This window comes from Oncorhynchus gorbuscha, linkage group LG18 (assembly GCF_021184085.1).
Source record: "Oncorhynchus gorbuscha isolate QuinsamMale2020 ecotype Even-year linkage group LG18, OgorEven_v1.0, whole genome shotgun sequence".
NCBI lineage: Eukaryota > Metazoa > Chordata > Actinopteri > Salmoniformes > Salmonidae > Oncorhynchus > Oncorhynchus gorbuscha.
The window spans coordinates 57,212,001-57,224,841 of NC_060190.1; the positions used below are offsets into that span (position 1 = coordinate 57,212,001).

Consider the following 12,841-nt stretch of genomic DNA (forward strand, 5'->3'; position numbering starts at 1 on the left):
AGTCTACTCGCAGTATAATTGCTAGGTCAGGTAGTCTACTCTCAGTATAATTGCTAGGTCAGGTAGTCTACTCGCAGTATAATTGCTAGGTCAGGTAGTCTACTCGCAGTATAATTGCTAGGTCAGGTAGTCTACTCGCAGTATAATTGCTAGTCAGGTAGTCTACTCGCAGTATAGGTATTGCTAGGTCAGGTAGTCTACTCGCAGTATAATTGCTAGGTCAGGTAGTCTACTCGCAGTATAATTGCTAGGTCAGGTAGTCTACTCGCAGTATAATTGCTAGGTCAGGTAGTCTACTCGCAGTATAATTGCTAGGTCAGGTAGTCTACTCGCAGTATAATTGCTAGGTCAGGTAGTCTACTCGCAGTATAATTGCTAGGTCAGGTAGTCTACTCGCAGTATAATTGCTAGGTCAGGTAGTCTACTCGCAGTATAATTGCTAGGTCAGGTAGTCTACTCGCAGTATAATTGCTAGGTCAGGTAGTCTACTCGCAGTATAATTGCTAGGTCAGGTAGTCTACTCGCAGTATAATTGCTAGGTCAGGTAGTCTACTCGCAGTATAATTGCTAGGTCAGGTAGTCTACTCGCAGTATAATTGCTAGGTCAGGTAGTCTACTCTCAGTATAATTGCTAGGTCAGGTAGTCTACTCGCAGTATAATTGCTAGGTCAGGTAGTCTACTCGCAGTATAATTGCTAGGTCAGGTAGTCTACTCTCAGTATAATTGCTAGGTCAGGTAGTCTACTATAATTGCTAGGTCAGGTAGTCAGTATAATTGCTAGGTCAGGTAGTCTACTCGCAGTATAATTGCTAGGTCAGGTAGTCTACTCGCAGTATAATTGCTATTTCAGGTAGTCTACTCGCAGTATAATTGCTAGGTCAGGTAGTCTACTCTCAGTATAATTGCTAGGTCAGGTAGTCTACTCGCAGTATAATTGCTAGGTCAGGTAGTCTACTCTCAGTATAATTGCTAGGTCAGGTAGTCTACTCGCAGTATAATTGCTAGGTCAGGTAGTCTACTCGCAGTATAATTGCTAGGTCAGGTAGTCTACTCTCGCAGTATAATTGCTAGGTCAGGTAGTCTACTCGCAGTATAATTGCTAGGTCAGGTAGTCTACTCGCAGTATAATTGCTAGGTCAGGTAGTCTACTCGCAGTATAATTGCTAGGTCAGGTAGTCTACTCGCAGTATAATTGCTAGGTCAGGTAGTCTACTCGCAGTATAATTGCTAGGTCAGGTAGTTGCTAGGTCAGGTAGTCTACTCTCAGTATAATTGCTAGGTCTACTCTCAGGTCAGGTAGTCTACTCTCAGTATAATTGCTAGGTCAGGTAGTCTAGTCTAGTCTCTCAGTATAATTGCTAGGTCAGGTAGTCTACTCTCAGTATAATTGCTAGGTCAGGTAGTCTACTCGCAGTATAATTGCTAGGTCAGGTAGTCTACTCGCAGTATAATTGCTAGGTCAGGTAGTCTACTCGCAGTATAATTGCTAGGTCAGGTAGTCTACTCTCAGTATAATTGCTAGGTCAGGTAGTCTACTCTCAGTATAATTGCTAGGTCAGGTAGTCTACTCTCAGTATAATTGTATAATTGGGGTCAGGTAGTCTACTCTCAGTATAATTGCTAGGTCAGGTAGTCTACTCGCAGTATAATTGCTAGGTCAGGTAGTCTACTCGCAGTATAATTGCTAGGTCAGGTAGTCTACTCTCAGTATAATTGCTAGGTCAGGTAGTCTACTCTCAGTATAATTGCTAGGTCAGGTAGTCTACTCTCAGTATAATTGCTAGGTCAGGTAGTCTACTCGCAGTATAATTGCTAGGTCAGGTAGTCTACTCGCAGTATAATTGCTAGGTCAGGTAGTCTACTCGCAGTATAATTGCTAGGTCAGGTAGTCTACTCTCAGTATAATTGCTAGGTCAGGTAGTCTACTCGCAGTATAATTGCTAGGTCAGGTAGTCTACTCTCAGTATAATTGCTAGGTCAGGTAGTCTACTCGCAGTATAATTGCTAGGTCAGGTAGTCTACTCTCAGTATAATTGCTAGGTCAGGTAGTCTACTCTCAGTATAATTGCTAGGTCAGGTAGTCTACTCGCAGTATAATTGCTAGGTCAGGTAGTCTACTCGCAGTATAATTGCTAGGTCAGGTAGTCTACTCGCAGTATAATTGCTATTTCAGGTAGTCTACTCGCAGTATAATTGCTAGGTCAGGTAGTCTACTCTCAGTATAATTGCTAGGTCAGGTAGTCTACTCTCAGTATAATTGCTAGGTCAGGTAGTCTACTCGCAGTATAATTGCTAGGTCAGGTAGTCTACTCTCAGTATAATTGCTAGGTCAGGTAGTCTACTCTCAGTATAATTGCTAGGTCAGGTAGTCTACTCGCAGTATAATTGCTAGGTCAGGTAGTCTACTCGCAGTATAATTGCTAGGTCAGGTAGTCTACTCTCAGTATAATTGCTAGGTCAGGTAGTCTACTCTCAGTATAATTGCTAGGTCAGGTAGTCTACTCTCAGTATAATTGCTAGGTCAGGTAGTCTACTCTCAGTATAATTGCTAGGTCAGGTAGTCTACTCTCAGTATAATTGCTAGGTCAGGTAGTCTACTCGCAGTATAATTGCTATTTCAGGTAGTCTAATATAATTGCTAGGTCAGGTAGTCTACTCTCAGTATAATTGCTAGGTCAGGTAGTCTACTCTCAGTATAATTGCTAGGTCAGGTAGTCTACTCTCAGTATAATTGCTAGGTCAGGTAGTCTACTCGCAGTATAATTGCTAGGTCAGGTAGTCTACTCTCAGTATAATTGCTAGGTCAGGTAGTCTACTCTCAGTATAATTGCTATTTCAGGTAGTCTACTCGCAGTATAATTGCTAGGTCAGGTAGTCTACTCTCAGTATAATTGCTAGGTCAGGTAGTCTACTCGCAGTATAATTGCTAGGTCAGGTAGTCTACTCTCAGTATAATTGCTAGGTCAGGTAGTCTACTCGCAGTATAATTGCTAGGTCATTTCCTGCTTGGCACCTGTGGCATCTGGCAGCTTCCATTTTTCTCTTTATCTAAAGCAAACAGACGACATACAGTACAGAATAATAGATAGCAACTATTTCTCATCTGTTTCCTTAACTGTTTTACTGTTTCACTTGAGTTTTAATGTTCTTTATACAAATCAAAGTTTATTTGTCACGTGCGCCGACTACAACAGGTGTAGTACTTACAGTGAAATGTTTACAAGCCCTAACCAACAGTACAATTTTTAAGTAAAAAATATGTTTTAGGTAAACAATAGATAAGTAAAGAAATAAAAATGTCAAACAGTGAAAATAACAGTAGTGTCGCTATATACAGGGGGTGCCAGTACAGAGCCAATGTGCGGGGGCACCGGTTAGTCGGGCTAATTGAGGTAATATGTACATGAATGTATAGTTAAAGTGACTATGCATAGATGATAAACAGAGAGTTGCAGCAGTGTAAAAGAGGGGTTGGCGTTTGGGAGGGCACACAATGCAAATAGCCTGGGTAGCCATTTGATTACCTGTTCAGGAGTATTATGGCTTTGGGGTAACAGCTGTTGAGAAGCCTTTTGGTCCTAGGTTTGGCGCTCCGGTACCGCTTGCCATGCAGTAGCAGAGAGAACAGTCCATGACTGGGGTGGCTGGGGTCTTTGACAAAAAAAACAAATTCTCTGACACCTCCTGGTATGGAGGTCCTGGGTGGCAGGTAGTTTAGCCCCAGTAATGTACTGGGCCGTACGCACTACCCTCTGTAGTGCCTTGCGATCGGAGGCCGAGCAGTTGCCATACCAGGCAGTGATGCAACCAGTCAGGATGCTCTCGATGGTGCAGCTGTAGAACCTTTTGAGGATCTCAGGACCCATGCCAAATATTTTTAGTCTCTTGAGGAGAAATAGGTTTTGTCGTGCCCTCTTCACGACTGTCTTGGTGTGTTTGGACCATTCTAGTTTGTTGTTGATGTGGACACCAAGGAAGTTGAAGCTCTCAACCTGCTCCACTACAGCCCCGTCGATGAGAATGGGGGCGTGCTCGGTCCTCCTTTTCCTGTAAGTCCACAATCATCTCCTTTTGTCTTGACTACGTTGAGGGATAGGTTGTTATTTTGGCACCACCCGGCCAGGTCTCTGACCTCCCTATAGGCTGTCTCGTCATTGTCGATGATCAGGCCTACCACTGTTGTGTCGTCTGCAAACTTAATGATGGTGTTGGAGTTGTGCCTGGCCATGTAGTCGTGGGTGAACAGAGAGTACAGGAGGGGACTGAGCACGCACCCCTGAGAGGCCCCCGTGTTGAGGATCAGCATGGCGGATGTATTGTTACCTACACTTACCAACTGGGGGCGGCCTGTCAGGAAGTCCAGGATCCAGTTGAAGAGGAAGGTGTTTAGTCCCAGGATCCTTAGCTTAGTGATGAGCTTCGAGGGCACTATGGTGTTGTAGACAATGAATAGCATTCTCACATAAGTGTTCCTTTTGTCCAGGTGGGAAAGGGCAGTGTGGATCTGTAGATCTGTTTGAGCGGTATGCAAATTGGAGTGGATCTAGGGTTTCTGGATAATGGTGTTAATGTGAGCCATTACCAGCCTTTCAAAGCACTTCATGGCTACGGGGGTGAGTGCTACGGGTCTGCAGCTAGCGAGTGAGAGTGTGAGAGATCTGTTCTGGGTGTTGTAATGTCCTGTTTTCCTCCCCTAGGTGGCATGTCTGATCAGGGTGCCTACTGAGGTGGTGAAACAGAGGACGCAGGCCTCGCTGTCCTCCAACACCTACCAGGTGCTTCTGGCCACTCTCAGAGAGGAGGTAGGCTGATACCATGACCCATCAATGCTACAATATTTGTTTTTACATTCTCTCCATATGTTTCATGCATGTGTGTGTATCCAGACTGTGTGTGGTGTGTGTTCCCTAACACCTATCTTATCCTTGTGCAGGGTGTCAGAGGCTTGTACAGGGGCTACAATAGTACGGTACTCAGAGAGGTAGGCCTGGTATCCCACACACACCTACCTTCTACACTGACTCTGCCAAAAGTACATCAAAGCTTTCTCATTGCATTAGCCTCTATCAAACATCATTTGCAGCTTCATGGACTTGGTAGTTTTTTGTTCCTCAAGTGTGTGTGTGTGTGTGTGTGTGTGTGTGTGTGTGTGTGTGTGTGTGTGTGTGTGTGTGTGTGTGTGTGTGTGTGTGTGTGTGTGTGTGTGTGTGTGTGTGTGTGTGTGTGTGTGTGTGTGTGCGCAGCCTGTACCACGGTAACATGCCAGGCAGTGTACTTGCAGACTGAGACTATTCAGAATTGATTAATTCATGATAACTGTGAAAGACGGTTGTATTTTCTCCCATTATTCCTCTGAAAGCCTTTTAAATCCCGCTGGGCAGAGAGGAGTGGATGGAATCACTCAACTATTGGGTTTTTCTCTGTTTCATTTTGCACAATTACTTAACCGAGACCGGTTCCCTCTAATGGAATATCTTGATTAATTAAAGTAATTAGAGATGTTATAAATGCAAAACAAAACAAGGAGTAAAAAAAGGAGAGATTGAACATTGAACCAGTCCTCTTGATGATGGCTCACCTTTGTAGTGGAGCGCCTACTCTGCTCCCACTCTTTGTTTCATTATCTGCTAGTTAATTGCACCTGCAGAGCAGGTCATGTGGGATGGATTCAGGAACGCTGCACCCCACAGGCTTTTTTCTTCTTTCTAATTTTCATTAGAATGAGAGAGAAACCACGAGAGGGGGGAAGAAAAATAGTATGTGAGGGTGACAGTTGTTCTCCCCTCTCTTTTTGGGGTACTGTCCCCTACCGCTGTGCTAGCCTGTACTTATTTTCTGCCTCACTAAACCGATGTTATTCACACAAATTCCATCTGGACAGTGAGGGAAAAAAAGGACAACAAGGCTGTGTGATTTCTCCAAGGGGCTGTGAATAAATGAATACATTTGGAGGCTGGCACCCGGCCTGTGTGCATACTAAGGGCCAGATGAAACGGCGGGGAGAGGGGCAGAGGAGTGCGCAGGATCCTCCTCGTGATTGGCTTTGACGTGTGGCAGGATGGTAATTCATTTTCTCATCCGGCTATCTGCTATCTCATCCTGCTCGGCGACCCTGTCAAGATAACTTTGTTTATTTGGAGCAGTGCTCCCCCAGTACGGTCACCTAATTGAGGTCCTCTCCGTGATGTATATTCATTAAGGATCCTTCAGAAGTGATTTCTGATGGCAGAGATCTCTCAGGTGACTGCAGGAGGCCGGAGGGAGTGTAGCTGTGGCCAGGTCGAGGGGTATGAGCAGTAGGGAGGTGTGGAGGCCTAATTCACAGCTGACATGATAATGTTAGGTAGCACATCAATCTCTTAATGTATTTATATCTTCACATCTATCGTTTTCTAAATGTAATATTTGCTCTTTGTAAAGCTGAGGTAGGATTTAAGTTTCAGACAGTAGGAAACACCCAAGACCAGGGGTCCTCAACTCTGACCCTACGAGCTCCGGAGCCTGTTGGTTTTCTTTTCTACCTGATAATTAATTGCACACACCTGGTGTCCCAGGTCTAAATCAGTCCCTGATTTGGAACAATGAAAACATTTAGTGGAACTGGCATCGAGGTCCAAAGTTGAATTTGAGGGCCCTGTGCCTAAATGAGAAATGCATAAATGCAAGCAAAGTGATTTCGCTTTGTCTGTGCCAAAAGAAAGTACTTAAATCCAAAAACAGGTTCTGGGGAATAATTTGTTTGGATTCCTATGCACTAGGCTGTTAGTTGCAATTGTTGTCCATTTCAATCATTGTAAATCCCAGTAAATCACCACCATTAGTATTATGTAAATGCTCAACATTTAATTAAGACCTTGCTTAGGTCTTTTGTTAATGTACTTTGGCATGTTCCCAGTTTGGGGGGTTTACGGTACGTTCTCTCGCCTCACCACCTGTTCAGAGTACTGTTCCTGTTCACCACTAGAGGGCAGAAGAAGATTATTCCACTCAGAATCCTATTATTTATATTTACCTTTATTTAACTAGGCAAGTCAGTAAAAAGAACAAATTCTTATTTACAATGATGGCCTTCAGGGGAACAGTGCCTTGTTATGGGGCAGAATGACAGATTTTTACCATGTCAGCTCAGGGATTCGATCTAGCAACCTTTCGGTTACTGGCCCAACGCCTAACCACTAGGCTACCTGGCGCCCCTAATACTATGTTCTGAGAGCCCTTGTCTTCCTCTCCAAACTGGTGTTATGACATTTATGAGCACCAATCACCCTGATGAAATTGATAGGCTTTTTTCTGCACGACAGTAGTGAACATGTTTGAGTGCCATTATATTATATATAATAATTATATTCTGGCATAACATAAGAATTTATCTTGGATTTGAGCTAGACTGCTTTAATTACTTTTTCATTAATGAGCTTCAATTATGTTCTTCGCTAGTAATTTAGTCATTTGGTAGTTTGCATTGAGGAGGGCTGTGTAAGTGAAGCAGACTGTCATTGCTCTGACAAGGTGAAATGATGGAGCTGCATTATCCTCTCTAACCCTCAAGCACAGCTCGATACTCCTATTGCTCTCCCTTTCTCTCTCTCTGTCTTTGCCTCTCTGTGTCTCTCTCTTCCCCCTCTTTGTCTCCTTCTCTCTCACCCAACTGTGGGCTCTTGTCTCCCAGGGAGTTGCTATAGGAGAGAGAGAGTGACAGAGAGCGAGAAAGAGTGAGCGACCTGTCTTCCGTGCATCTGTCTGACAGGAACAAAAGTGTGATGATTTATGTGTCCCTGGTCCTCCCAATAAGACAGGGCTGGAACAGCCGCCTGGAGCACTGAACTGAAAGACAACCTGCAGTCTCTCTCTCTCTGTCTGTCTATCTGTCTCTCTCGCTAGCTCACTCTCTCTGCCTCTGCAGACAGGAGCTGGCATCCAGCTCAGGGAGAGCGACCAGTCTTACCAAACGCATTACTCCTCTATCCTGCTCTCCTGGGCTGAGACTCCAGAAGGAGTTGCTCTCCCTTGGGGCATATCTTTCTCTTAAAGCAGTCATATGTAACTATACATTGTCACCAAAGTAAATACACTTTAACTGCACAGGTAAAAGGGCAACTTTGACTATATAAATGAACTCCTCTGTTCTCCTTTCCCTCTCACTCAAATCTTCTCTCTCCTTTTCTCCCTCAAACACTGTTGACATGAGGGCCTTTGGCCCCTGTGGCTCAGGTCTAACCCCAGTTGTTTTAATTGTTCTATCATTTACCTTCCTTCTCTGCCTCAGTCACAGTGGAAAATGTGTGTGTTCTGATGCAATAATGGTGTTATACACTGAGTATATATGACATGACAAACATCTGCTTTTTCCATGACAGACTGACCAGGTGAATCAGGTGAAAGCTATGATCCCTTATTGATCTCACTTGTTAAATCCACTTCAAGCAGTGTAGATGAAGGGGAGGAGACAAGTTAAACAATTGTTAAGCCTTGAGACAATTGAGACAGGCATTGTATATGTGTGCAATGGTTAGGGCCAGTTTGCGCTGTTCTGTGAAGGGAGTATTACACAGCGTTGTACGAGATCTTCAGTTTATTGACAATTTCTCTCATGGAATAGCCTTAATTTCTCCGAACAATAATAGACTGATGAGTTTCAGAAGAAAGTTATTTGTTTCTGGACATTTTAAGCCTGTAATCAAACCCACAAATGCTGATGATCCAGATACTCAACTAGTCTAAAGAAGGACAGTTTTATTGCTTCTTTAATCAGAACAACAGTTTTCAGCTGTGCTAACATAATTGCAAAATTGTTTTCTAATGATCAATTACAGTTTTAAAATGATAAACTTGGATTAGCTAACACGGGAGTGATGGTGCTGATAATGAGCCTCTGTACGCCAATGTAGATATAACATAAAAATCAGCCGTTTCCAGCTACAGTAGTCATTTACAACATTAACAATGTCTACACTGTATTTCTGATCAATTTGATGTCATATTAATGGACCAAAAAATGTGCTTTTCTTTCAAAAACAAGGACATTTCTAAGTGACCCCAACCTTTTGAACGGTACTGTATACAAAGACATTTCTATAGAAAACCGGTCAAAGGAATCTAAATGCACCTAGTTTGCAGTCTTTCCAGTTTCAGTTTGAAGTGATTGTGTTAGCTGTGTTGTTAGCTAGCTCCTCTGAACAGTGTCCTGGAGAGAGAGCCAATGTTCTATGCCAGGCAAAATCTCGCATCATTTAGCTCATTGTTATGGATGTATCCAAATAAATGTCACTAGACAACAGCTTAAGCAAACACAAATGCAGCCACTTTGCTGTTATTCTGACTGCACTGTTTGACTCTAAGTTAGCCGTTATTGGCTAACTAGCAAGCTAGGGATAAGAACTGGCAAAGGAACATTTAGAACGTACGCCTGGATCTAGCACAAAGATATAGAACAAAAAGACTTAATGACTGGGTCGCGTCTCTGGCAACCTAACAGATAGAATGAATGACCTGCCGGCTTGTGTAGCAAGTAGCAACCCTAGATTTGTGCCTGGACTATATCTCGTGGAAGAATTAAATAGTAGGAATACATTCACCAAAATCATTATTTGAATATGTTGGTAACCCTTTGTATAAAAGTGATAATACCCTCGAAGACAGAGTTTGGAGGATGTATTGGCACAACTTTTTCTCGGGTATAACAACACCCGTGCCAATATATCCTCCAAACACCTGCTTCTCTGACATTCTCACTTCAACACCCTCATCTGACTCGCTGGCACAGATGGAGAAAGGGAAAGACAATATGGAAGATTTACTCTGCACATGTGAGGGAATGTAGGCTCCCTCCCTCCCTCTCTCTAACGTGAACACATGGGCACAGTCTGTTGTTTAATAATACTGGGTTGGACTGTATATCTAGTCCAGGGTTCCCCTCACTAACATCAATATCTACAGTCCAAAATACTCCTCAAACGACCCTTCCCCCCAATGGGAGATGAGACTGGTACACATGTCAGTGTGGGTAAATGTAACTGGGTGTTGTTCAGAAGATGGAATCCTATTGATTCACATCTGCTTGTGCATTGCTCTGTTTACATAATGGGATCAATGAGTAGCAGGGAGGCCTGGCGGATATAATGGGCCTCGTTGACCTTTGTGTGTTTGGCCCGACCTGTCCGTGTGTGTAGAGGTCTGTGTTGTGTATGTGTGGGGGACAGAGAGAGAGGGAGGGAGAATATAAAAAGGTGTGTGTGGGGGGTGAGGTATCTGGTGTCAGCACATAGTTGGAGCTGGTATTGGCTGTGCAGACAGGCTGAGGGAGAGGAGACACAGCTGTTGCATGCTGTTCCTACCAGGCAGGGAGGAACCAACCTTCACACTATAGCCTCCTCATTTCCCCTAGAACCCCTATCCCCTAGAACCCCTATCCTATAGCACCAAGTAGGCCAATAGAATGAGATCAGAGACATCATTAAAAGGCATCATTGAATAAAACATTGAATGGCATTCCAAAGTTACAATGATGGAATTTGCAAACCCGTGTCCCTCACTGACTGACTCATATTCTGAACTCAGCTTTGAGTGACTCAACTATTATTACACGTCATTGGTTTAGCTTGTTGTAGTAGCCTACACATAGGCTATGTGCAAGGCCATCCCAAACTCATTTAACAGACTCAAGTCTGTGCTGGGGTGTTTGATGGTTTTCTGTGTCATGAACAGGAAGTCCCCCACACACATGATCCAGACACATGCCCCGCCGTTCAGTCTACAGGACGTTGTAGAGACTAGTGTACTGTCTGTCAGAAACCCCACATTGGACTTTACTGGCCTTGTTTTGCCGTGGTTGGAGATTGAAGTTTACGATGTATGTTTATGCTGGCTCTCCCCTCTTTTTGTCAGTAAGCTCTCTCTGGTTGATGTGTTTGTCAGGACTATGAACGAGGGTCTCTCCCTCACACTCACACACACACGCACGTATGTACACACTCCCCTCATACACATCCCAGTGGGATGCAGTTTGGCAGGTGCTCCTCGACAGCTCCTGGTGTATATCTGAGAACAAGCCTGGTGGCCTCTGCTAGAACAACAAGCAGAGGTACTGATGACTAATGGACTTGGATGAGGAGGTGGACTCTAGATGAGTACACAGGCAGGATGGAGACTGACAGACACCCCACTTACAGGTCCCAGGGTTTTATCCTTGGCTGGGGGACAGGACACGGCTGTGTTCAGCCGGATGAGGAGAGGAGCATGATGATCCATAGGAGGTTGAGCTACTGGACCCATGCATCCTACACAGTATCTCATGGTGTTGTGTGTTTCTGTATGCTGCAAAGAATTCCTCAGTACAACCACAGTGCTCAGGGAAGTGATTCATTTTGCAGTCCCGGGCTGGTTCAAACTAAAACCAATGATTGCAAAGTTAAACAAACCATACAACTCTATGCTCAAGGACTACTTTTAACTAATTCTAGTGAACAGTTTGCAAAACACATTTCTTGAACTATGGTGCAGATGCAGAGTTTGGTAACAGAATGATCTGCAATGATCTTCAAGAAAATGTGTACAAAAAGAGTTGTGTGGTTTGTTTAACTTTGCCATCATTGGTATTTGTTTGGCATACATTATTAAGTGAAGAATCTCGGCATCACTCTGTTACCATGGAATTGCCCCTATACTAGTATTTATTAATTATTTTACACCATGTTTTCTCTCCAATTTCATGGTATTCAATTGGTAGTTAGTCTTGCCTCATCGCTGCAACTCCCATACGGACTCGGGAGAGGCAAAGGTCGAGAGCCGTGCGTCCTCCGAAACACAACCCAGCCAAGCCGCACTGCTTCTTGACACAATGCCCACTTAAACCGGAAGCCAACCGCACCAACGTGTCAGAGGAAACACCATACACCTGTCGACCGTGTCAGCGTGCACTACGCTCGGCCCACCACCGGAGTCACTAGTGCGCGATGGGACAAGGACATCCCTGCCTGCCAGACCCTCCCCTAATCCGGACGACGCTGGGCCAATTGTGCTACGCCCCAAGGGTCTCCCGGTTGCGGCCGGCTGCGACAGAGCCTGGAGTCGAACCCAGAATCTCTAGTGGCACAGCTAGCCAGTGCCTTAGACCACTGCTTTAAACCACTGCCTTAAACCACTGCCTTAGACCACTGCCATAGACCACTGCCTTAGACCACTGCCATAGACCACTGCCTTGGACCACTGCCATGGACCACTGCCTTGGACCACTGCCTTAGACCACTGCCTTAGACCACTGCCTTAGACCACTGCCATAGACCACTGCCTTGGACCACTGCCTTGGACCACTGCCTTAGACCACTGCCTTAGACCACTGCCATAGACCACTGCCTTGGACCACTGCCATAGACCACTGCCTTGGACCACTGCCATAGACCACTGCCTTGGACCACTGCCTTGGACCACTGCCTTAGACCACTGCCATAGACCACTGCTTTAGACCACTGCTTTAGACCACTGCCTTAGACCACTGCCTTGGACCACTGCCTTGGACCACTGCCTTAGACCACTGCCTTAGACCACTGCCATAGACCACTGCCATAGACCACTGCCATAGACCACTGCCTTAGACCACTGCCTTAGACCACTGCCTTAGACCACTGCCTTGGACCACTCCGCCACGCAGGAGCCCCGCCCTATGCTAGTATGTCTTACTACCCACTCTGATTGTTATTAAACACAAACCAAAGTGACCAGAACACAATGAAGTGATTACAGCTTTTCACCCGTTTCTGATTATTTCCCAGGCCTCTGACCTATCAGAGAAGCAGCAGGGACACCTGAGCCTGATGTCAGTGTGCAGCAGTTCCAGGCCAGGTC

At 44.8% G+C, this 12,841-nt stretch overlaps 1 protein-coding gene across 1 annotated transcript in view; it reads left to right on the forward strand.

Moving 5' to 3' along the window:
• Positions 1-12,841, forward strand: part of slc25a26 (solute carrier family 25 member 26) — a 77,906-nt gene that overhangs the window by 13,306 nt on the left and 51,759 nt on the right. Inside the window, exons 4-5 of the mRNA XM_046312757.1 lie at positions 4,699-4,803; positions 4,935-4,982. Of these exons, the coding sequence (XP_046168713.1) occupies positions 4,699-4,803; positions 4,935-4,982 (153 nt within the window). The remainder of the gene's footprint in view (positions 1-4,698; positions 4,804-4,934; positions 4,983-12,841) is intronic.